At 40.6% G+C, this 26940-nt stretch overlaps 1 protein-coding gene across 1 annotated transcript; it reads left to right on the forward strand.

Moving 5' to 3' along the window:
- Positions 1-764: 764 nt before the first annotated feature.
- LOC124120979 (sodium- and chloride-dependent glycine transporter 2-like) lies at positions 765-26568 on the forward strand. The gene is made up of 16 exons (XM_046483916.2): positions 765-951; positions 8294-8417; positions 9637-9850; positions 11029-11160; positions 13505-13693; positions 15320-15434; positions 15925-16057; positions 16270-16404; positions 16646-16749; positions 17479-17603; positions 23004-23116; positions 23688-23816; positions 24103-24202; positions 24682-24782; positions 25288-25455; positions 25923-26568. The coding sequence occupies exons 3-16, from the start codon at positions 9658-9660 to the stop codon at positions 26058-26060; spliced, it is 1875 nt and encodes a 624-aa protein (XP_046339872.2). The 5' UTR covers positions 765-951; positions 8294-8417; positions 9637-9657; the 3' UTR covers positions 26061-26568.
- The last annotated feature ends 372 nt before the right edge of the window (positions 26569-26940 follow it).

Genomic DNA, 26940 nt, shown 5'->3' on the forward strand with positions numbered 1-26940 from the left:
CAGATTTCTCCCCCCGAAACGAATCACGTGAACTTCACCAGGTTCCTTTCATGACCTGCCTTTGATTCTCAAAGTAGTGAATGCTTTCATCGTCATGAGAGAAAGACAGCGCTGTCGTGTACTTCCTTCAAATTCACCAACACAAATATTTTTTAGATACATTTAGATAATACAATTTCCTTTATTGAATATATTTGAGCAATGGTTAATTGGAATTCATGTTGAAACTACCTTAATTCGAGACGATAAAGTTCAGAAAATATTTCTTGAAACTACGCTAAATCTCTATTTGTTTTCGTGAAAAAAATGTTCTTGGGATTAAACAAACATGAATTTGTCATGAGAAATATTAAACCGCAGGGATATTTATATAGGAAAATTTCCAAACTGATAAAACAATTTTCAACTCGACTGACCCACATCGTGAACAAGTCTCCCAAAGCAACAGCTTGTGTTGCCCCTCCATATGGAGGTTTGTCACGCCTAGTCCCACCAGTACATTTCCCCTTAATAATAGCGCCAGATGCAAGCGCACATGTGTTTCCAATTTTTTCATAACCCTGAGTAGTACTGGCGTATTATCTCCAAACAAGGTCGAGGGGCGTAAAGCTTCTCGGTTCTATTGTTTATAGGGAGAAGACGGCTACTTATTTATTACATACGTTACGGTAAATCACAATCTGTTTTTCGCGTTTAAAATTGAAGACTGTGGACATATGTAGTTTTGCTCCCTCAAGGCTGTTTAGATACATGTGTTTCGCGGACAATGCCTCTTGGATTTAAATACAGTACAAGCGAGCATGGGCATTCGTGCAACAATTCATAGCTGTTTTTCCTGAGATGTTGTTATATAGGACATATCTCATAATTGACAAAAACCCCATGTGCACACCTTGGATATACTACAGGAATCACGCGTTTCATTGTGAATGCCACTAGGAAACTGTACGGGTGAGTATATGCATTGCTATAACAATTCGTGACGGTTTCTCATGAGATTTTATATAAAGGGCAGATTCATAAAGAGAAGATTCAGTGTTTCTCATTGAAAAATATGAACCATACACAACTGCCAATAAGTTCACTCTCCTTACACTCCTAACATCCGTTCCTCACGCGTGTGACATCCGTATGCAACGGTTGAACGTAGTAACAAGGAGAGACATGTTTTTTTATTTCCCGGCGAAAAATGTTAAAACACGTAATGTGAGGAATTTGCTGATTTCTTCTGTTTAGGTGTGATTTTGTTGGAAAATGTTACTGCTGTGGTCAATCGTATCAATCCTATTTATTTGCCTTCTACCTGATGTTTTGCGATGGCATTAAGATAATTTATGTTATTGTAGGACGACTTCCCGAGATTATATTTATGAGGTTTGGCAGCGCATTAATTTTATTGGACCCTAATTATTTTATGATGGCTTGGGTCTCTTTGCCATAGCCGTAACGCTGGAAAAGTGCAGCATTTAATTGACGAAAGTAGGTTATATCATGACGGATACATTTGAGGGGGAGGGTTCTAATAATTGCCGTACCACAAGAAGATACCAGTAGACCTGAGCGCGGATTGCCGTTGCATCATGGTTTTTTGGTTTGTTGTTTTACTCCGCACTCAGCAATATTCTAGCTATATGACGGCGGTCTGTATATAATCGAGTCTGGACCAGACAATCCAGTGATTTACATCATGACCATCGATCCACGCAATTGGGATCGATGACATGCATCAACAAAGTCAGCGAGCCTGACCACCCGATCCCATTAGTCGCCTTTTACGACAAGCATAGTCGCCTTTTACGGCAAGCGTGGGTCGCTGAAGACCTATTCTACCCCGGATCTTCACGGGTCCCGTTGCAAAATGTGTTTTACTGCGTCAGCTAAAAGGAACAAAGAAGTGTTGTTTTCACTAGTCTGTTGAATATACTCCCAGCGCTACTATCAATATATCTTCTACTCGATCCTTGATACACATCATTTCAAAATATATATATATTTCAACGTTCTTTAATAGTTTACAATCATGTGTTTCAGAGTAGTTGTCAAATGTGTAGAGCTGACAAGCAATACCTGTAATTTATGATGACATCTAAACATACAATTTCTCATGTGAAGCAGGTAGTAAGTACGATAGAAAATAATCACTATTCAAATCATACTAAAGTACAGTGATAAAACGATACAGTTGTAATCCTAAAGCTATTGAAATGTGGTAGTACAGCACAGGTGGCGCTGCAAGATGGTAAGGCACAATTTGCCTGGCTCAGTACAACTGCGTAAAGGTTAACCATGTCTAGCATTTGAAAACTGCTCCAAAATACACCATGAGTGCCACTGGTGATACCCTAGCCATGGAGCCGGCTAAAAAAAAGAAAAAGAAAAAGCAGACAAAGTTACCCGGAACTTCTACGACAGATGAACAGGCGTCAGGTGACACGTCGCAGATTGGAGCAGCTGTCAGAAAAGCTTTGTTTTCACTGTACGGCGCACCCCCCACTACAACAGCATTGCAGCTGACCACCCCTCAACAATCTTGGACACTCAGGTCAGTACCCACAGGCAGGGCTTGATCAGTATAGGTGGCAATTGTATCTTCACTTGGAGAAATTGAACAGAAAACGTCTAAACTTGACACAATTGAAACTTTAGGCTAAGGTGTCCAGGCTAGAAATAAAAGGATCTGGAATGGATGTTCTCAAAGACAATATAGATTCTGTTAAAACAAGTTCTACTTATATCAGTGACCAATTTGACCAGTGGACAAAAGATAAACACTGGATGAATGAATAGAGATATTAAGGTGCTACGAGAACAAATCCAAAATCAGGCTCCAGCTATTGAGAGATATACAGAGGATAACGTACGCCTTGGAGTCTATGGTTGATCGCGGATGTCGATCAATGAGAGACAATCTTATATTTACTGGAATAGCTGAAAATACAACTAGTGGAAAACCCGAGGATACTGAAACTTTGCTGAAATCTTTTATAAAGGAGGAAATGGGGGTGGAGGACGCCTTTTAATCTAAGAGTGTGCATCGACTTGGGCCTAAACGATATTCACAACCCAGTAGGGATCAGATGAGGCCAAGGTCCATCATTGCCAAGTTAGTGTTTCAGAGATTCTGCCTCATGGCATTCATTCACCTACTGAAGGAGTAAGCATATACTCCGAAACGTTGTGTTCCTCATAATAAAGAAGTTGACATCGATATATTCTATTCCAGTGATACTTGGTCAAACGCTCAGCAATGAAACTGAAAGATAAACGTTACACTATATATGAACAATGGAAGTGAGTTCATACAGAAAGGTGGTCCTTCTTCCTCTACTAAAGGAAGCAAAGAAAATAACCGAAGAGCACAATTTGTGGTGGCTAGGATTTATGTGAATAACACGCTGTACCCTGAGCTTGCACCCCCTCCATACAGAGTCCCCCGCTGTCCACAGTGCTTAAAGTTCCAGCCAGACCAGGGTTTAGATAGGGAGCATGTGGTGGTCAGGAACCTGACAACTGTTACATCTACTTGTGAACAAAACAAAGCATTAAAGTGTGTGCCATTAATTGTGTGTGGCCTAAGAAATAATCTAGAGTTTCCAATAAATGGTTCCCTTTGATATCACCAAGCACCAATGCGTATTGGGCAGTTATAAAAATGACAAACCTAATGAGATTCTGTGTACATCTGATGATTGTTAAATAGTCTATAGTCAGACGGTATGGCAGTTCAACATTCTTTTAAAATTAGTGGTGTAACGATACATCGAACTATCGATTGATTGCGATTGCTTGTCCCACGATAGTACACTATCGATTGCAACTTGAAACAATCGATACTATTGGCGATAGTTTGTCTAACTATCGATAGTTTCGATAGTTAATTTGTTTGGAACATTTACTTTCTTAAAAAATAAGGAAACAACTCCTATGATCATCTAACCTCTGTCGTGCTTTCGTTTGGATTGCACTACTTTGTCTGCTTGATTTAGAGTTACGTCCCTTAGCTACTCGTCGCTAGGTAACATTGACAAGTTGGCGGACGCCACATGTCAGTTCGAAATTGTCGCCAATAAGGCAGGCAAATTGTGGGTATTGGACCATTTTGGCTTTGTCAAAACGCAAAACGAGACAGACAAGCAAATTGTAAGTTGTAGAATCTGTCGGATAATTCTAAAGTATTCAGGAAATACTACTAATCTAACCGACAACTTGACAAGACGGCACCCAGATATTTGTCCACGTGAAAAAGGGGGATCAAATACTAGTCATTCTATCACATTCATTCACATTGGTGCTAAAACACTGCAGTAACCTAAGACTTTACCAGTGACATGAAGTGAAATTTTGTATTAAAATGTTTTTGAGAGGTCAATTTGAACTTGTTTTCTTTTCATTTCTTGTTTTCTTTACACATAGTATCAGAACGTTATAATTAGTTTGATGGTGTCAGTCAAAATGCTGAAATACATGTATATGCTGCTAAAGCCTGCTATAATTGCAAGTGAAAACTATCGCAATGGTATCGCAATAGTAGGGCCACTATCGCAATAGTATCGCAATAGTTGTTTTAACTATCGCAATAGTCAAAAATGCCTCAATAGTCACCCCTATTTAAAATTAATTAGAGAGTGAGAGCCCCCGCCAAAAAAAAATAAAAAAAATTCCACATCAATTCTTTCACAAACAAAACAAAAAATGGGCTGTGGGTAAATGTCCTACTTTGACTAGGGAAGTGTCTTGTGTTTAAAAGTCAGGCAACCGAGAAGAAAGACCGGGAAACAAACTTCAGCTCCCTCTTACAAACAACCGTGATCCAGGGGCGGAGAGGGGTGCTGTGGTGGGGTGGGGGTAAATTCCTACGTGAGTTAATAGGACGGTGGTGACTACTGCATTGAAATTGTACCATCTAAAGCATACATTTGGAGAACGAACGTCCTTACATTTGCAATCATCTGGAATTACTCATATAGCCAAACACAAGCACAAGCACCTGATTAATTGTGAACATTCGCCATCTCGTGGCAATCGTGTAAACTCGTGGGATCCCTTAGCAAAGAACGCATATCTAATTCACTACTGTTCTACTGTTGGCAAGTCCCAATGTCAAGATCCAAGTTGAATGGTTCATGCATATAAGTCGAGTAACCGAGCACGAATTAAGACGGGCCAACCTTGTGTTTATGGTCTGGTCAACACAGGTCAAGTAGCCAATCCATTAGCCCATTAAGTTCCTGGATCGTATGAAATGACAACCGGCCTCTCACAGTGAACTAAGGTAGGTTGGCGCGCTGTTTTTCACCCTGGCGAAACGTTCAATGGCGAAAATAACCGGCGCGGTTTCTTTAGATTGCTTCCCAACATGCTTTCCAAACATTGGCGGCCTGAGTCATTACATCAAAAACCCTGGCATTGTTGTTACCTACATTCCTTTCAAGGTGAAACAAGGCTCCATCGTTGTGAGTGAGTGAGTGAGTGAGTGAGTATGGTTTTACGCCGCTGTTAGCAATATTCCAGCAATATCACGGCGGGGGACACCAGAAATGGGCTTCACACATTGTACCCATGTCGGGAATCGAACCCTGGTCTTCGGTGTGACGACCGAACACTTTAACCACTAGGCTACCCGACCGCCCCTTCATCGTTGTGAGCACTTCCTCATATGGAATTCATTACTATGTGTTGTTCTATTTTCATTCCTTAAAAAGGGGCTGTCAGGTAGCCTAGATGTTAAAGCTTTCGCTCGTCACGCCGAAGACCCGGGTTCGATTCCCGACATGGGTATAATATGTGAAGCCCATTTCTGGTGTCCCCCCGCCGTGACATTGCTGGAATATTGCTAAAAGCGGCGTAAAACCATACTCACTCTCTCATTCCATAAATAAAGTGGCATTCTTAAACTTCTCGGCCTGTTACCTCCCGCATCACTTTGCCTGTTAATGAAATATCGGACAGATCACTCCAGCACCATCAGAAGGTATGAAGGTCATACCAGAGTATCTCGTATTTAAAAATACCTTCTTATGATAACAAACAGGTGATATAACCATTATGTATAAAAAAGACACCAGATACCCACACCCTACATACATATAGGAAATATGTTGACCCTTTCCTCCTACTGACACTTTCCTCCACATTTTCCAACACATTTAAAAAAAAAAAATCCTGAAAGTTGTTGATGAAACGATATTTTTCAGTCTAAAAAATGCTTAGAACATCACAATGACCACATGTCTATTTCTAATGCTTGGTCTTAAAGTATTGTCACGCCGCAATAGCACCGCCATGGCAGCGCTTGGAGGTATTACATTCAGTCTACTGTCGATTGGATTTTTTCGACCTCATTGAAGTTAATAGAATTTGATTCAGATTGCTGAGAAGTTGTTTAATTTATGCGTTTGCTGATTTGCAAGCGTTTTGGACGTTTCGGTGCCAAAGATGTGTAACTCTCCTTTTTGCAGTTTGTACACCAAATGTTGTAGTTTCCTTTGCGTGACAGTTTTTGCATTTGGATAGCTGGTTAGATGATTTTTGTGTCTGCCCATGCAGCATACGGTTTTCCATTGTGTTGGTCGTTTACCATATGGAATAGTTTCCATGTCCTTAACGCCTAGATTGAGGTGGCTGGTGACTGAATGACCTAATAACGTGAGTATTACTACTCGTGTGTTGAGACCCGTGAAGATCCGGGGTAGAATAGGTCTTCAGCAACCCATGCTTGCCGTAAAAGGCGACTATGCATGTCGTAAGAGGCGACTAACGGGATCGGCCGGTGGTCAGGCCCGCTGACTTGGTTGATGCATGTGATCGATCCCAATTCCATGGAACGATGCTCATGTTGGCAATCACTGGATTGTCTGGTCCAGACTCGATTATTTACAGACCGCCGTCATATAGCTGGAATATTGCTGAGTGCGGCGTTAAACAACAAACAAAGAAACTCTTGTGATGGTGACGGAGATTGGTCAATATGAATCAGAAAAGATTTAATAGAGTTGTGTTTTTATGGGAAGAAAGGTGTCAATCAAGATAATGTAAGAACGGGAATTTTAATGTACATCGATTCGTTTTAGAACAAGAATAAAACAGCTAGCTGTGATGTTAACGTTTTTTATGCCTTACTCATATATTTCGTTTATTTTAGATAATTAGTGTAATAGATTTACTGATTCACGATAACAAAATATTTAACATAATAATCAAAATTACGTACCGACCGCATGTTTCAAACTATATATGGTGTAGAACATTATGCTGCCCAGAATATGCCCAGACATTATCGTAGCGTCCTGGCCAAGTTCAGGAGTGGAGTTTCTCCTTTTCGCACAGAAACAGGGCGCAATGAGAACCTACCAGTTGAAGAGAGAATTTGCCCGATGTGCTCCAATAATTGTATTGAAGATGAACTTCATGTTGTACTTAACTGTCCTGTGTACTTAGACCTGCGGTATAACTTACATTGTTGAGCTGTATATTTTAATGACGAATACGGTGTTTTATCTGATGTACATAAGTTCTGTTTTTTAAATGTCCAGCATGGACATAACGGTTAATATTGCCCGAAAACCTTCATTAAATGTTAACTCGAAGTCGTGCATTGTTAAAAGCTTAATGCCTGTGCATGTAAATATGTTATGCTATAATGTACACACATAGTCTCTCGTAGTTCCACTGTGAACGGCTTGCGTACTTTTATCTGGGGTTTAAAGTGTATAAACTGTTGCATATAAGGTGAGACTTTAATAAAATATCTGTCTGTTTGCTCTTTGATTTGATCCTGAGCGCCGATAGTATTGTTTGTAAGGTGAGTTTCTCTTGGGCAGGTCGCCAGTGATTTTTTGTCTAGATGTACAGCATGAAAAGCATTGACGAAATCAAACTAAAATGGGATCTCCCAACGTGTCTTAGTCACGTCAGGTGCGCTGTACACCTCGACATAAAAATCAAGTTAACTGATTCTGTAAGGTTGTCCCCGACCACAACGTAGCCTCTTCCAGATTGGAACAATACTTTTGTGCTTCAGCTTTTTGGCAATATCTTGAGCTGGAATTGGGATAAGTCTGTGCTAACGACATACCTTTTCCCATTTGATTTGTGATCTTTATTGTATTTCTTGTTTTTTTTCTGTTCGATGTTAGCCTTGGTTAGGCTTAGTTGAGTCTCTTTTCGCTTAGGCAGGTCTTGGGCCCAGAGGGCACTACAATCGATGTTTTCTTTGTTTTTACTTCCAGAGAACGTGAATCTGTCCTGAAAACGGATGCTTGACTTTACATTATGTTGGCTTTTCTTTTGACAGATTTTCTTGTGACCAAAGTGAAGGGATTTCCTCAGTGGGGTTGGGCTGACCCCATCTCAATCTCTGAATCCATAATTGTCAGTTCCAGGGGTCTGGGTGATTGACGACTGTGCCATTTAAGCTGGTGAGCACTGACATTTGATATTTGATATTTGAAATATGTCTTTCAACTCTATGACTGAGATCACTGCATCCATTCTTAAACGAGCATGGACATTCTGATAATATCGAGTACCGTTATTTAAGACAAAGTATATACAATTTTCAGAAGTGTTCAATGGCTTTTTAAAACCAGCGTTCATGCTAGAATGCTTAACATTATCTGGTAACAGATTCCAAAGGCTGGTATTAGCTAGAAGAAATGACTTACTGCAAAGCCTTATGTCATAGTGTCTTTTAATCTGTTTTGATAGAAGCTCAGGCTGTTTTTGGCGAAGGATATGTACGCATATGGTTTAAACAATATTTTATTTTCTTCAAAATGGATCGGTCGACAGGCGCAATTTCTATTTAAAGACCTCCGATACAAAATATTTATATAATATATCACAACGCACAGTGGATGATAAAAGGTTCAACATCAAATATATACAAATGTACAAAAATGTTTAACATACTTTAAGGCTTTCAAAGCGTTTTGTTTGGGTAAAATATGCATGAATAAATTCTATTAGTCTCTTTGTTTCAGATGACAGTGTTATATGCGGTATTTAACACGGTTTTAATAGCATAACCATTTATATAAAAGAAACAATTTGATCTAATAACCGTATATCTTTTACATTGAAATAAATAATGAGGATAATGTATATCACATTCCTGAAAAAGGTAAAACTGTATTAGTATTATTGGAACCGAATGCGCAGCCATATGCCATATATGATTATTCAATGTCATATTAATAGTCCAAAAAGTGGGTGTTAATTTGCTTAATGATATAAATTGTTACTCTATAATAGTCAGCCACATCTGTAATGGAAGAGCAGGTATATTTAAGGACATCGGCTGCTGTCATAGTCATGCTTTGTGATATTGTTCGGACACAGAATAGTAGAGAATTTGTCTTCAGCAACCCATGCTAGCCTTAAGAGGAGACTATGCTTGTCATAAGAGGCGACTAACAGGATCGGTTGCTCAGGCTCGCTGACGTTTGGCCCAGACACGACTATTTACAGACCGCCTGCTGTAATATTGCTGAGTGCGGAGTTAAACAACAAACAGTACAGTGCGAAATAGTGGTCAACGATAATCTCGAAACTTGATCAACGATCACTGTTCATTATTTATTAATCGGTTTGTCCTGCTTTGGCCTCCGTATGTTGTATCTATTCCTTTGATGTTAGGATTCACAGTTTGTCTCAGAAATGGAATCCGATAAAGACAATCATGAGAGCGATCAAGAGTCAATCGCAATGGCGGAAAAAAACAACGATAAAGAGAGAGGAGAGAAAGAACATTGGGCTTCGCAAATAGACTACCTTCTCTCCATGATCGGTTTCTGTGTTGCCCTTGGTAACGTGTGGCGATTCCCCTATATCTGCAACAGGAACGGAGGAGGTAAGTACACTGTAGATTGAGGGAGGTAGTGTTGAGTCACACTGCAATCAACAAAGTTACTGCTATATTGTGGTGGCATGTGAAAAATCAAATCTTGATCCGAAAACAATATTCACCCCTCATGAGACCAAGTACAAATTGTTTCCATAGAAATCAAGAAAAGGAAAAATGACAAAAATCCATAAATAGCAAAAAGCAAAACTTCAGCCCCTGTTTGATATATCTGCAATTTTTTGTTGAAAAATACTGAATGGTTTTCGAGTTATGCTCCAGAAACGAAATGATGACGGACGGACAGACAGACGAGGCGTCGACTATATCACCCCGCGTTATATGCCGGGGGAGGGGTGGGGGGTAGGGCGTGGGGTTGGGGGGCGGGGGGTGGGTTGTTGTAATAAAAAGAGACAAAACACTGTATACTGAGTGAGGTAATGTTGATTCACACTGCAATAAACAACTTTACTTATATATGCGGTGGCATGTGAAAAATCGAATCTTGATCAGGTACACTAATGGAGGATATATTGACACCAGGTGCTCGGGTAAAGGCTAACACATCGCACCCCATCGGCGGCACCTGCCAAAAGCACACGCAAAAAGGCAAGCGAACCAATGTCACCCAAAAATACATTAATCTGTTCGAAAGCCTGACCAAGACCCCAATCACCAGGACATGTGGGCCTGGTCCCGAAACATTGTCTACCATCTCAGTGTTTCAGCAGTCTCGTAAGAGGCTACATGCATTGGCGTCACAGGCCGGTGATTGCGTGTCATCGTACCACGAAAGAATGTCAGAGAATGTGTCATATTTTATATTTTTCATCAGCCAATCCAGCTAGACGCATGGAACGTCACGTATATATCTTTGTATATTCATTTGTTTTGTAATCTGCGCCATTTCATACCAGAGTGGTTGAGTTGGATTAATCATGCTTCAGATAATATTTCAATGACGTATGTCAAGACAGGTCACTTTATATTATAGGAAACGCTTAACATTATGCAAGTCTCAGATCTTTACCACTTTAGTGAAATCCACTAACGTCGAGATGGTGCTGACAATCCTGGAACCATAACTAGGGAACATCTAGGTTTAGAACCCACGATCACCAGATCATGGCACGTTGACCTATGGTGTATAAGACGAACATGTATTATGTATGGCATATCTATTTTAGGGGCGTTCTTGATTCCCTTCGTCGTGTGTCTGGTGTTGTGTGGTCTGCCTCTGTACTTCCTTGAGGTGGCTCTGGGACAGTTTACAGGAAGTAGTGCAACACATGTATGGAGTCTCTGCCCTCTGGTGAAAGGTAACAGTTTCTAAGTACTGGTAATGACTATTATCAATGTTCATTTAGTTCCCTGTAGGGCGGAACCGGTGAAGATCCGGGATAGAATAGGTCTTCAGCTACCCATGCTTGCCGTACAAGGCGACAATGCTTGTCGTAAGAGGCGACTAACGGAATCGGGTGGTCAGGCTCGGTGACTTGGTTGATGCATGCCATCGATCCCAATTCCATGGATCGATGCTCATGATATTAATTACTGGATTATCTGGTCCAGACTCGATTATTTACAGACCGCCGTCATATAGCTCGAATATTGCTGAGTGCGGCGTTAAGCAACAAACCAAACCAACCCTGTAGGGCGGGTTGTGTACATTAATCATTGTCCTCTTGCTAGGAATAATGCAAGTCATCATGCAACGATAATGCACAGACCTCAATATATGCTGGAACCGACAGCCAACACACTTCATCTCGGGCGTGTATTGTTTAGAATAACCCTTTAAGGGAGCTTATGGCGTGGCGCGTACGCCAGGTTGTTCGCACATTGTTCCTATTACGTTCCTTGTGTCACCTCATTTTCAACATCTCCTCTGAAATTAAATACAGGGCTTATCCTTCCTTACCCTTGTGTTACCTTCCTGATGTATACTCTTCAAAAAAAGAAACTTGACACTGACTTTCAAAATGTATTATAATGCGATTGTTTCCAAATAGGACACAGAAACCATAATTGAAACATTGTTTGAAGATCAATGTACACAATGTTCTAAACATTAATCGTGTCACCTAGACAGACACACGTACACGATACAGTTATTGTCACAGGGGTACAGAAAATGTCAGTATCGGTTGTGCCCACCACGTGCATCAATCACCGCTTGACACCGACGACCCATAGATGCAATCAAGTTGTCAATAACACGCTGTTGGATGTGCTGCCATTCATGCTGAAGTGCATCAAGAAGCGCCGGAAGTGTTTGGGGCGGTGGATTCCTTCTGCGAACGCGTCGATCCAACTCGTCCGACAGATGCTCAATCAGGGACAAATCTGGTGACCGGGCTGGCCAAGGTAATGTCTGGATGTTGTGGAACTGTCCGCCATGAACGTTGACGTGAGGAAGAACGTAAGGCTGTAGGATCAAGTCTCTGTAACGCACACCTGTCAATGCACCTGCCACATGCACGAGAGGCGTCCTACCACCGTGATGAATTCCGGCCCATACCATGACACTCCCGCCGCCAAATGGGACAACCTGCTGCACACAGTTGGGGGCGTAACGTTCACCCCGACGTCTGTAGACACGTGCGCGCCCATCAGCACGTGTGAGTGGGAAACGGGACTCGTCAGTAAACAGTACATTTCTTCCACCTTGCACGTGCCCATCTAACGCTCTTTTGGCACCAAAGCAGACGGTCCGCCAGATGACGTGGGGTCAATACATGACGTCGAACAGGTCTTCGTGCAAAAAGTCCAGCCTCCCTCAGTCTGTTGCGTACCGTTTGATCTGATATTATGCGTACCCCAGGGATCTGTGTGGTTGTAGACTTGGCTGTGGTAGTGCGGTCTCGAAGGTGTCGCAGCCGGATGTAAGGAACTTGTGCTTGGGCTGTCACCCTTGGTCTTCCTGACCTTGGTCTGTCGTCAACTCTGGTGGTGTTGTTGAATCGGGTCCACAGTGCGGAGATTGTCTGTCTGGATACGCCAAAGTTCCTGGCCACTTCTTGCTGAGTTGCTCCAGCTTGTAATCTCCCAATGGCGTTGTTCCGTTGAGCTGCATTCAGTCTTGGCATTCTGTCACCGCCTCTACTGCCGTTATAAGGACTGTATGGACAGCCGTTGATGTGGATTTTTATACCCATTCAGCAGGGGGCCTGCATGCCTAAATGCAGGATCCTGTGCTGCACGTTTTTTACAGGCGGTTGCGTTTGGATGAAGCTGTAAAATTGATCCCCAGACGCTACGTTTATGTGCTTTGCATGTGTTTTCGCGAATTATAGACACATCATCTTTATGTTTGACTATTTGGTTCTCATTTAATGTAATTATTTTAGATATTTGGCAAAACGTGGTTTTACATCTATGTCAAGTTTCATTTTTTGAAGAGTATAGCATCATAATCCAAAACAATTCTATAGAGGTGCATACTGTGTTGGCAGGTTCCATTTTCTGCGTTTGCATAAGTCATATTCTATTGATCGTAGCGGCTATTGTTTTTATAACATGTTATCATTGTTAAATAATACATAAAACAAACTATTTCCGTTATCTCCAGATTACAAAAGACTCAGAGGTTTTCATCCCTGGAAAAATGGTCAATTTTGCTTCTATGGTCCTGTGACATTAAGCTCACATATTCGTCCACAGGGCTTGGTGGCGGGATGCTGATCTTCTGTTCCGGGTTTGTGATCTACTCCACTGTCATCTGTGCATGGTCTTTGTACTATGCATTCTACTCCCTGAGGCCTGTCCTACCATGGACGTCCTGTACCAACCCGTGGAACACCGACGCATGTGTGACAAGTGTGAAACACCTGAACCAAGTATTCAGTGGAGGTAGGAGAATGTGGAGGTGTTCGTTTCTAAGGGAAGTGTGAGTGAGTGATTCCTTACGCAATCTTGCCGCTAGTCATGGCGAATATTTATATGGAGGTGTCCCTCAAAGCCAGATTACAAATAAAAAATAACAGCAGTGTGTAGGTCACAGTAAATGTAATGCAGCCATGATCAATACCTTTTGTAAATCTATGTAAATGTTACAGTCAGTGTGCAACCATCAGACCTAGGTAGCAATAAATGTTTTGAACTTTCAAGAAGTCCGGTTAATTGACAAATTACATGACTATACGAAGAAAAACATGAACCCCACGACGAGTGTGGTTTCTTTTACTTCAAAGGCCATAATATACATCCCATATCCAGTAACAAGTAGAACATAACAGCTAATTAATAATGAATGATGAAGACGGCAGGACAAGTGGCTACTTACATGACCCTTCGGATCTTCGGACTTTCTACGATTCAACACTTGGGGTACGGTTCCTCGAATTGTTTATATAATTGTAGAATAGGTCTTCAGCAACCTATGATTGTAAAAGGCGTCTAACGGGAATGGGTTGTCAGGCTTGCTGACTTGGTTGATGCATGGCATATCCCAATTGCGTGGATCGATGCTCATGATGTCCATCACTGGATTGGTCCAGACTCGATTATTTACAGATCGCCGTCATATTGCTGAGAGCATCGTTAAACAACAAACATAATCATCATCATCATCACCATCATCATCATCATCATCTATTACAGAGGGACGCAAAGTATACGTGTTAGTTGCAACTGATAAGTCGTTTAACAGGAAATCAGGTGCAAGGACCCTCAGCTTTTGTATTTTGTAAAGATGTGACATATAAAGAAATGATATTTTGAACGTGAATGGTTTTCTTTGAAAATTCAGACCGCCTCTGTGGTCTTGTGCATAAAGCGCCTGCCCCGAGAGCGGATGGCCGGGGGTTCGATCCCCACCCGGGTCATTCCAAAAGGCGTTAAATGATGGTACTTGTTGTTACCCTGCCTGGCGCGTAGCATAAAGGGTCTAAAACAAGTCCTTATACTGTGTCTGAGTGGGGTATTCATGTTAAACTGCGGCATGGTATCTCAGTGGGCTAGCACTATAGAAACGGCTTTAGTACAAACAGCCACACGCACACGCACACGCACACACACACGAAGTATATGATAGTGGCATTATAATTTATATATATAACAAAAGTTTAATGCCTTGCATATCCACCGAATGAACCTATCCCAGTGGTGACCCTCCTTTACTCGAATCACCTTGCCAAGTAGATAGTGTACAGAATATAAGAAATGACCACCGTAGCATACAGAATACAGGATACAGAAAGCTATTACAATAATTGAGAATAATTAAAGCTAAATTCCAGACGTGTATAACCTTTGTCGTTGTGTAAGTATTTTTAGTGTGTATAACGATTAACAGAAGACCTCTGTCTGGGTAAAAGAACATGGATTAGGTGCTTATGATGCCCCCCAAGCAATGTGAGTGAATCAGTCAATTGGAATGAAGCGAAATGTACGTCTCAACTGGTATGACATCCCTCAGCTTCATGTCTGCCTCTATTAGCGATATCAAGTGGTAATCTGTATTTCTCATCTCCACAGTTGCAAACACATCCAGTCACTTCAACCAATCGGACAACAATACCATCTCCAACTCATCCTTTGTCATTGAAGGATGGAAAAACGGATCTGTTACTGCAGCAGAAGAATTTTGGCAGTATGTGGATGTATTAAGTGTTTGCTATATGTGTCCCGCATAACTTTGATACCTCTCGGAACGTTGTTTAATCAGTCATGTATCTATATAATATTCTTAAAGATTATCACACTTGCTCATTAACGAACAACATAACAACTGTTGCCATGTGAACTCAATTTCAGTCCCTTAAGTGTGATGTGTTAAGGACCTGTGTCACATCAGAATGCGTCAGTCAGACTTGTTTGACATGCTGGAAACACTTTAGCATGCTTGTCAGCGTGATAAGTATGACATGGTGGGAATATATTCCACTTTAGAATGTCAGTCAAACAAAGGTTTTTGGAAATTCCTCTCACATCAGAATGACAGTTGTATACTATTAGACTAGTATGAATTGCTGGTAGTCTATGGTACCTCAGAATTCAAGTCAACAAGTCTAGTACGAAGCGTTGGTGACATATTCCACCTTTCGAATTATTATTAATTCATTTGTATGTATTTCTTGTAGATACAAAGCGCTTGACATAACGAGGGGTCTGGAGTATCTCGGCCCAATCAAAATGGAGTTAGCACTTTGTCTACTTGCGTCGTGGGTTGTCGTCTTTCTATGCATTGTCAAAGGTGTTCGGTCTGTTGGAAAGGTTGGAACATTTTGCTTAGAAGTTACGATCGACATCTACAAGTTACAAAGTAAAACCTCATATCCGTTCGAATTGTGATACTTGAATGTAAGAAGAACGATGTATTTAGTTTAAATTAAAGTTTTATATTTGAAATAGTTAAAATGTACTGATATATAATGATATCTGACGTCACCCACGGCTGAACCCTGTGGCTCTTGCCCTCGTTGTAGGCTGTCTATGTGACAGCTACGTTGCCCTACGTCATCCTGATTGTTCTGTTGGTACGTGGCCTGACTCTGCCTGGAGGAACAGATGGAGCTCTCTTTTACATCACTCCAAACTTCAGTAAACTTCTGGAAATACAGGTACGACAATAAGCAATTACATCCAAAAGGGGTGTTGTTCAAGATGTTAAAGCGATATGAAAATGGATACACGAATTGCGTAAATATGGACTTATGGCAGGAAATATTTGAAGCTTGGAATTGACAACTATTCAAGTCACAAGATATAAATAAATCAGCAGAAAGTATAAGCAGATGGTGGAACATATAATGACATTATCACAAATGTTTTCATTTCACATAGTATTCTCTTATTCACCAGGTGTGGCTTGAGGCGTGTCTCCAGGTGTTCTACTCCCTGGGTCCGGCCTGGGGTTGTATCATAACCATGTCGAGTTACAACAAATTCAATACAAACTGTCTCAGGTGAGTGAAAAACGTTATGCGCCAGTGATATACTCACACTAGTAATCGCGTTGAAACGGACTCGAGCCTTCGTGTCACGAGCCTTTATGAGTTTGTTCACGTCTCACTCAGAGTTTGTTGAGAACTAAATGTAACCCTGATTCTCTTTGGGGTTTGAAGAGTCTACGCTAATTAATCGTTGCAGTTGTCGGTTTTGAAATGATTGCACGCGTTGAACATGAATTAATTTCCACATGCACATTTAATAAGTAAAGGGTAAACTTCGGCAACAGCATCTTAGTAAGAACTTTTTTGTTTTATTGTTTCGTTGTTTCACACCCAACTCCGCAATGACACTGGAGTCAGACAAACCAGTGATTGACATTGTGAGCAACGTCACCCACTGTCGGGGTAAGATGACGATATCACAAAAATGCTCTTGTTTGGGTTTTGCCAATTTGAGCAGAAATTCTGACTCGTGTGCATAAAAGAAATAGATCAGCAAGGAGGGATCCCGATTGGTGCCCATGGGAATGCCAATCTGCCAATGGACATTTGGAGGACAGCTAGCCGGGACAGAATTGGTTTATTTCTATTCTGCAGAGATAACATTACTCAGTCTTGAAACTCATAAATGTATAAATACATGAGTGTTGGTTACTTTAGAAATATATTAATGAAGGCATTTCTGTCTGGCATGTTTATGGATTCTTATGAATTACCTTACTTTTCGCATGTTTGTGAATTCAGGAATGCTGTATTTTGCACATTTGTGTGTGAAGGAACCAGCATGTTTGCTGGTCTTGTAATCTTCTCAATTCTTGGATTCATGGCACATGAAGCAGGTGTACCGATAATGGATGTCGTTTCATCAGGTACGCATACCCTATCGCTATATAATAATTGACGTATTTACCCGCCAATAGTAACTGATTACAAGTCTTTATATTATTGTTATAAGGTTAAAAATGCATCTCAGAAACGAATGATAATAAATAGAACCTATTAGATATAGTTCGTGACAGAACTTGTAATTGGAAAGGAATCAAAAGAGAAAAGACATTTCACATTTATCATTGGATTGGTCTCTGGCTATTATCCATGAGTTAATGAAACAAATGGGGAATTACAAGGTATAATCCATTTGGAGCTTCGGAGCGAGTCACGAAATCAATAGAGAGATGAGCAATCTTGAGAGGTATTGAGACATGTGACAAGGACAGGTCAGGCTCGAACACTATAAAATGATACCCTCAACATTAGGAGAGTGGTGCGCGGTTTACAGTCGATCGAGTCGAATCCCGATCGTTTCCACCAGCTAGTGACGAGCCTGGCCAGTCTGATCCTGTTCTGTAGTGATAGATGGACTGAGAGTAAGTAAAACTATGTGAGTATAAACTCGTGTTGCGTTTCGTTATTATGCGGGTGTGAATGCTGATAGAGACAACTTGGAGTAAGGGTCATTAGGCCAATCACTCCTTGACGGAGCCGAGCCGTGGTGGACAAGGCGAGGGCAATGTCCTGGCTTAATTGACCAGAAGGACCAGGAACGGCAGTACATTTAGTAACTGTAGCAGGGTCGCACTGGACCCCCGAAACCAGTTACGACATTATAAACGATTGTTTATTTAGAATTCATCATCATTTCCCTGGATTCTTTGACGTTAATAAATGATAACATACTTTATATCTTTATTCAGTTGCCGATTATTTAATAGTTTGCACTTCAAGATAATTATATGTATTTAGTACACCATCTTTAATAAACACTCAGCTTATGTTTACCAAGGATCAAGCTACAATGAACCAATTACGTTTTAATGCTTCGTGCAAATCGGGGTTAAATCGTTATTTTTTCCGGAATTGATTCCGGCTGGATTACAGACTGAGTGAATCATAAAGGGTGCACTCAGCTGTGAAACTAATCCGAGATATTGACCCGTCCCGAGCACCTTTCGATTGCAGTGTCTGCTGAATCTATATACCTATTCACCAAAATATCATAAATACTACATAATGATGAATCCACTTAAAAAAGCTCTCTCTCTATCAAGCATCCTCTATCACCATATACACTATCTTGTTGATATTGTTTGGGAACGGGTTTCCAAGTCGTCTAAGGCACCGCCATACGCTGTGTAAACTTGCATCCTTAAGCGTGTCAGGAATCTATGATCTGGGTTCGAATCCTAGATCAGCCCGGACAATGTCTAGGTTTGTCAGCACCATATGATCGTGCGTTTCACCTAAGAGATAAACGTCTAAGAACTGCATCACATTGTATGTTACAAAATGCAAAATTGACGTAACTGCAATATTCAAAGTGTGGCCATACATTTCGAAATGGACTAAGTTTTGAGGACAACATAACTAGAACTTCTACCTAACTGAACTTAGAGAAATATCTGTCACTAAATGATTTTTTCCTTGTCGGAGGAATCTGTAGAAGAGACTTAAATTGTCACTGGAGCGGAGATATCTCGTTGGCTGATACGAAGTTAGAAGTTGAGACAGATATTCACACTCTTGAAAACAAGGAGAAGGATTTTGGACCGGATTCTAAATTTGGGAAGCCAATGAAATGTTTCCCTCACAAGAGTGATGTGTTCAAGGGGTTCTCGTGATCCATCTTGCAGCTGCATTCAGGACTTCCTGTAGTATGTACAAATCATGACTCGGGAGACTAATGGGTGGGGAACTGTAGTAATCAAGGCGATGCAAAATAGCGGTGAAAATTATATGAAAATATCGCAATAACAATGTGAAGATTACCTGCTATTTTAATTCGGAGACGAGTGCTTAAGTGCCAGTGTTTAAATGTAACTGCGAGGCCTAGGCATGGTCAGGTTTGATATAATAATATGTGTTAATCAACATTGGTTGTTAGTATTTTAGCTATTAATTGTAGTCATATCCCAGGATTTAAATACAAATATTACCTATGGTTTCAAACCCGTGTTCAATGCATGCTAGCCAAGGTCAAAGTCGAAATGGTAAATCAATAATGACTTTTATTGAAATATGGTTTTAAAAAGCCTGTAACCCCGATAATTCATGTAATCGCAACCGGTTGCATATATTGCACTGCTTGGGCTCAACTAAGTCGTTTCTTGAAAATCAACATGACATGTACATATTCCTTTTTTGCGGTGACATTTTGTAGGGATAGTGATAAGACACATAATTTAACAGTATTTTACTTATTATGAAGTTGAACTGATGTACAGGTTGGTTTGAAACTCTCAAAACCCTAACTGAACTTGTCTTCAGCTCCTTGAGCATGGCCAGTTAACAACCCAAGCTGTAGCTGACACTCCTCAACACTGCTATACTTAAGTTTGCAGTAAGAGGCGAACAATGAGCCCAATCACATGAGAAGCAAGAGTCAGACGAGGTAAAAGAGCCGGCAGAGACAAGCACAAGTAGAGACTTATCAGTGATCACGATGGTCCTCGAACTACCAACAAAACCACAAGTCACCCAATCAACTCTGACAATCTCATCTTGCACACAGCCTCACATAAGTTATATCACTGGAATGTTGAATCTTCTTGCAACAAAATGAGAGGACATCACAGACCTTCATAGATAGGAATATTAACATCATGGTTGTTATCAAAACATGTTTTAAAATGCAAGGTGACGAGTCCAAAGTAGCCAACATGACACCCACAAGACATCAACCAAGACTGACACTCACAAGAATGGTCACATCGTAGATTGTGTTGTCCAAAGAGAGACTGGCCAGTTTCTTACTGGTGTAAGGGTGACTGACCTACACATTTCACACCATCACTTGACCTCAACATAACCTGATCCAATCAAGTATCGGATGTATAAATGTCAATATATTGGCCACAGAAACATTTCTAGCTGACCTTCAAGAATCACCTTTATTTTCCGACCCTCCATATAGATGTAGAGAACATGCTGTTATATGTAACAAGATGCTGCTTGAGTTGCTGGACGATTCTGTTCCTGAGAAAGTGAATAAACTCCTTCAGAGGTCTGATGCTGCCCGGCTTTTTTTTTTTCAGCGAGTTGCTGAGTACCTTCAAGTACACTGTCATCTTTATTGTTCATCCGGAAATTAGGTCCAAGTTGTTATGAAACAATCTAAACAGGATTTTATGAACTATAAGATCATAGACAGTCAATATGACCCCAACACATTGAACAAATTGATAGTATAATGGACAACACGTTGGAGAAACTCCTACCAGATACGGAATCCACTGAACAGATTGTGCCCTGTCATTTGCATATTTCTTTTATAATACAATCCAGATAATACGAGAGCTTCTTATAGAAGAAGGAACTGATAGTGTTGTGAATTCTTCTACCCATACTCATTCTGTACCTGTGCAGTGACCATGATGGCAACCGTTGTCATTTACCAACTTACTGTGCTCAAACCCTTCACCTAGTCTGAATTCATTACAGTTCTCATCAATTCGAAACCAACATCGTGTACACTCGACCCAAGTCGAAGTTGTTCTAAGTAACAGTCACATTCTTCTATCTACCGCCACCTCGTGGCATAATGCCTCTCACATTCTGGAGTGCTACCATCAAGCTGCTCCTCAAGGAATCTTCACTGGGTCCAGACATCAAGAATTATAGGCCTCTACCTAACCTGCCCTTTAAATTTAAATAAGCTAAACAACACAACTTATACAGCCCCTTCAGTCAGCTAATCTCCCTAAGCACTGCTATTGCTTTCAGTCCTTGACTATTAGAGGTGTGGTAACTCTACTTGTTCTGCATTTGATGCAACTTAACACTTAACACTTCAGACTTCTGAGTCGTCTCCTTGAGGATTTTGGTTATGCATGGTAATGTTCAAGGCAGGTCCGGGCCTTACTTTCTTCAACAGTCTCAGTCTGTCTTCTCTGATCGTCATTTGGCCTGTCCAGTAGACTTCAACTGTGGTGTCCACCAATGATCTGTTTTGGGGCGGGGATATTTACTCTGTATACCAAGGAGGTTGGGAACATTATTGATCAGCAAAACGTACTACGTCACCTCTATGCAGACCACACTCAGCTCAAGCGAATCTTTGAGCACCTTCCCATGGCACAAATGACAGTACGTGATGCAAAGAGATAAAAAGATGAATGACTTTCAACAAACAACAGATAAACGATAATAAAATCGGGTTCATGCTTATAAGGCCCACTGCAAGACGTTATTAGACTGAAATTCATTTTCTACAAATTGAAAATTCTCTGTTTGGCTTATCATCTTCTTTTAGGATCAGGTATGGTTTCGGACACATAGCTCTCCATGAACTGACATGTTCACCACATTGCAAAAATGTGTCCTCTTAATTAAGGAATATAGGAATATCAGGAAATATGTTTACTGGGGAATCCATCATCATCCTTGTTGTCTCCCTTGTCATACCCAGGATAGTGAGTGAGTGAGTGAGTGAGTTAAATTTTAAGTCACATCGGCAATATTTAAGCCATATCGTGACTATCAATATGTAAACATTATACATATATTTAAACTGATTTAAAAACCTGTCAACGAAGGACAGTAAAATCACTAGATTTATCACAGAAAAAAGATATAAACTAGTAAGGAATTATAAAAGAGCATAGCACAATACATGACGATACAATATAAAAATGGGCTACAGATCGTCAGCAGCTGAAGGTAGATCACCATGCTAGGGTCCATGGGGACTTACAGTACTTTTGCCATACCCAGGATAGAGTAGTGAAATAGTGTCCTGACTGGTGCACTATTAACAGTTTTCAAAACACAGCTGCTAGGATTGTCTCATATTGGAGCACGTTTAATCACATCACCTCAGTCCCTTACTACTTACACTGGCTTCCTTCAGAGGATCAGTTACATTCTCCGTCTCGTCCACAGATGCTTATACGACGATGCTCTAGAATATTTGTGTGACCTGCTTTCCAGATACACTACAATGCTATAAACGCGCAAGTGAATGCACAGGACATCCCCGATCAGTAATTATGTTCAACTTTAACCTCATGTTTGACTATCGCCATGGAAGTGCTTGCACAACCTCATTGCCAATGAAACCACTCTTAAGTATGACTGAATACCGCCGTTGCATTATACTAAAGGCCATAAATACATTTTTGTATTTATACGCAATGGTTTTGTGTGACTTTTATAGGTATCTGTTGGAATTAGATACCTGATTTTAATTGTATTTTCACCAATCACAATCAAAAATTCTTAAGTGGTAGAACGGCAAGGTTCCTCCATACTCTATAACATGTTGCATGTTCTAGGACCTGGATTGGGCTTTGTGATCTACCCAGAAGTCCTTGCACAACTACCGCTTCCTCAGCTGTGGAGTTTCATCTTCTTTATCATGCTCATCATGCTGGCACTGGATTCCATTGTGAGTATTTTTGTTATAATCACTAGACATACTTTTTATGCTGTGCTAGGAACGTAGTTTTGCTAGCTCTAGTTTAGGGAAAAGTAAAGAGAGTCTTATGCACATAATTGACGAGACTAGATATGTTTCCTTTTGTTGTGGTATTGCAAATATTGACCAGAACTGTGTTAGCAGGTATGTGAGACAGATATACTTAATCCAGGAATGTTTCCAAATGGACAGAATGACAAAAATACCCACTAACCCTAACCTCAAAACCATGGCTCCGATACCAGTTGTCAAAGACTGACATTTCAACTATTACTAAACTGCATTAAAGTATGTGTGTTCTGCAGTCTTAGTGGTGCTTGTAATTGGGTTGGATCCCGGAAATCTTTTGATGTATGTCATTTTCATGTCAATCCCAAACTTCTTGGAACTGATACCACACCAATTAGATATTAACGATTGAGTTCCCCTTTTTACATATTCTGTTAACCAGACGGGGGATATTATCATGGAAGCATTGTATCATGGCGTTATGTCATTCCAGATGTCACCAGTCGTGTATCGCTTGGTATCTTACTTCCAGTTCTCTGCAGCTGAAACTGTGATTACCGCTATCGTAGACGAGTTCCGTTTCTTGTTGAAGTGGAGAATGTTGGTGACAGCTGTCTATTGTTCAGTGTCCTTCCTAGCTGGCCTTGTTTTGACGACTGAGGTATGTCACTAGTATAGTATTCAAATCTAACTGAATGTTTACGCTAACGACGTATGGTATAATATACCCTCTGCTATTTAATTGATCAATTGAGGTGAAAACCTACCTTAATTTTTGGGGCGGTTGGATAGCTAAGCTTAAAATGTTACTTCAAACGCATTACACGAGACAGGAACGTGAATACAATGTCTGAAGCCCTTTTCTGCGGTTCCCTCAGGTTATTTGACACATCATAACTATCATGAAATGTTACTTTGTTGTCATGATTTGTTTCCTTTACTTTCAGGGAGGTGTATACGTTTTTCAGTTGATAGACTGGTACCTCTTCTCTATTTTCCTCATATTCTGTGGTTTTATGGAGTGTGTAGTAGTTTCCTGGATGTATGGTAAGTGCTGCGGACTTTAACCATTATTTAACTTAATGTTATGTAAACTGAATTCATGAATATGTAATCCTGTCAGCTTCCCTCGCTTCAGTGCTCAGCTGGTAACGCGTTCCTCCACTCTCTGAACTGTAACATCTAGAGGGTTTTGTTTAAACATTATTGCATTAATGTCTAATGTAACAATACACACTTTATTCATGAATATAACGAATACTAGTTTTCAACCTACACATAGTTTTAAAGCCATGTTAAATACCCCTTCTAAAGGATATACCGTTCTATGAAAGGTTCCCTGTCTCTGTTATTTTCAAGAAGCATCTCTGCATATGTTCATTACAACAAGATCAGCTCAATATGACCCTTCTCCACGTCAAATCTCTTAGTCAAAATATCCAGGCACAGATGTAATATTCATAACATTTCTAAACCGTGGGTGACGTGATAGCAGCTAGGTGTATGATATACGCTTCATATTCAAGGTGTGGATCGCTTCAGCGATGACATTCAGATGATGATTGGCAGACCAGCGCCTCTGTTCTTCAAGATCACGTGGTGTTATGTTACACCAGCCATGCTCCTGGTTAGATTTTGCCAGTTTGATAAGTGATGCATGAACAAAAACCCTTGTCCTTGTTAGCAAATTGTTTGTGACTGAAATATTACCAACGCGAAAGATAACCTTCATCACATGAGACCCATGCTTGCCGTAAAAGGTGACTATGCTTGTCGTAAAAGGCGACTAACAGGATCGGGTGGTCAGGCTCGCTGACTTGGTTGATGCATGTCATCGATCCCAATTGGATGGATCGATGCTCATGATATCAGTCACTGGTTTGTCTGGTCCAGACTCGATTATTTACAGACCGCCGTCATTTAGCTGGAATATTCCTGAGTGCGGCGTTAAACAACAAACCAACCAACCAATCATCACATGTATCACCTTGTCCTACGCTTAGTCCGATGTCTCTTTCTGCAAACGATGTTAACAGTCCAGCTCAGATCCATTGCTAATTTAAAGCATACTGTAATAAATGAAATAATAAAAGCAGAAGAACTTATATTTCAAGAAATTCTTTATATTTCAGACAACCCTAATTTTCACCTTGACTCAGTACAAACCTCCAACATATGGGAAGTATGTCTTCCCGGACTACGCTTCAGCCATTGGTTGGTGTATAGCAGCCATCCCAATGCTGCCAGTCTGCTTGATGATGGTTGTCGCTCTTTCCCGGGGAAAGGGGGACATTCGGCAGGTAACTAGTACAGAATCTTTACAACGCTTTTTATGTTTTCTCAAAACAAAGAACACTTGTAATAATCATTTCACGAGCATAATGGCTTTGTTCACGAAATGCAACTATTGCTGATACTGACACCATAATAATGATGAACGTAATTTCGATAGTGTTAACTTCTTGACAGGGTTTCAATATACTAATCTACAATTTATCTACAGCTGATAATAAAGAGATAGTACATTCGTGTGCGCATGCAACTGATTGTATGGGCACCGTGTCAATAATAATCTTTCTGACACTCGTTTCATAAAATCAGTATTACACGCGTCAAGATATTAATCTCCACATATGTGTGGGAGAATTAAGTCGCATCCTACGACAAGCTATAGTGTGCTGGAGATCTACTCTAACCTGGGTTTCCACCGAGTGCAGTGCCTTTTATTTGTGCATGCACATTCATAATATTGTTTATTGTATTTCAGAGGATAAAGACGTCCTTAGAACCAGATGCAACATGGGGACCCAGTAATGCTCACTATCGCACGTGTTACTTAAAGAAACGAAAACGACCCAAGTCACTGAAACGCGTCTTCATTTCTTCAGTGTCATGTCGATCGTAGACGGACAGAGTATTAAGAAGATACTATTCTTAAGATTACAAATTACAAGGTGAATTTCACGTGAACAAATGTTCCAGATTGTTACTCAAACGTAAGGTAATGCCAGCCATCTCCATTTTGTCACATATCAACTAGTTTTAAAAGTATTCATGTATGCATTCTTTCTTACATTCCTTTCTCCAAAATGATATAAATATCTTTGATAATATCTTGAGTTTAGTGCCAAGGTGCATATGGAAAGTATTTGTTTGTCGCTTGTATTTTTAAATGTAGCAGTCATTGTCAAGGTGCCGTTTTGTAACAGTCCATCGGCTTGAGCTAAAAAAATAGTAGGAAACTACAGTCTATTTACACCGACCTTTAATGACTACAGAAGTTACGCTCATATCATTCATGTTCAGTAACTAAACTTGGACATATATACTAGCCACATAAAGAAACTGTGCACGGAGAAAATATAGATATAAGGGCACACCGTCCATATATGAAATATAGGTTTGAACACAGCAATTATTGGAGACATTCAAACGCTCATGCACATGCCATGCGATATGACGTCATTGATGGGGGCCTATGGACGTGCAATGTGTTACTGCACGTGCATCCTGTGCAGCTGTACACAGCATGTGCAACTCAAAATTCGCTGTCACTTTGGAAAGCATGATCTGTGGTCATTCAAAAATTCAAAACTTCTCAGGCGCAGACACAAGCATATCACAAGCAAATCATGCCAAGATTGACAGCTGCACAGCGTCATGAAGCCATTGGAATGATCCGAGCGGGAATGAGGCAACAACAGGTGGCAACACATTTCCAATGCCATCGTAACACGATATCGGCATTGGTGAGGCGTTACCAGAACACAAATGACGTTGCCGAC

The sequence above is a fragment of the Haliotis rufescens genome, unplaced genomic scaffold, assembly GCF_023055435.1.
Source record: "Haliotis rufescens isolate VD_foot unplaced genomic scaffold, xgHalRufe1.0.p SCAF_8, whole genome shotgun sequence".
Lineage (NCBI taxonomy): Eukaryota > Metazoa > Mollusca > Gastropoda > Lepetellida > Haliotidae > Haliotis > Haliotis rufescens.

What these genes read in the sequence shown, in the direction of transcription:
- LOC124120979 (XM_046483916.2), top strand. Translation starts at nt 9,658, where the DNA reads ATGGAATCCGATAAAGACAATCATGAGAGCGATCAAGAGTCAATCGCA. An exon ending in GCAGCAGAAGAATTTTGGCA is followed by an intron (nt 15,435 to 15,924) that starts GTATGTGGATGT and finishes TATTTCTTGTAG; the next exon opens with ATACAAAGCGCTTGACATAA. An exon ending in GTAAACTTCTGGAAATACAG is followed by an intron (nt 16,405 to 16,645) that starts GTACGACAATAA and finishes CTTATTCACCAG; the next exon opens with GTGTGGCTTGAGGCGTGTCT.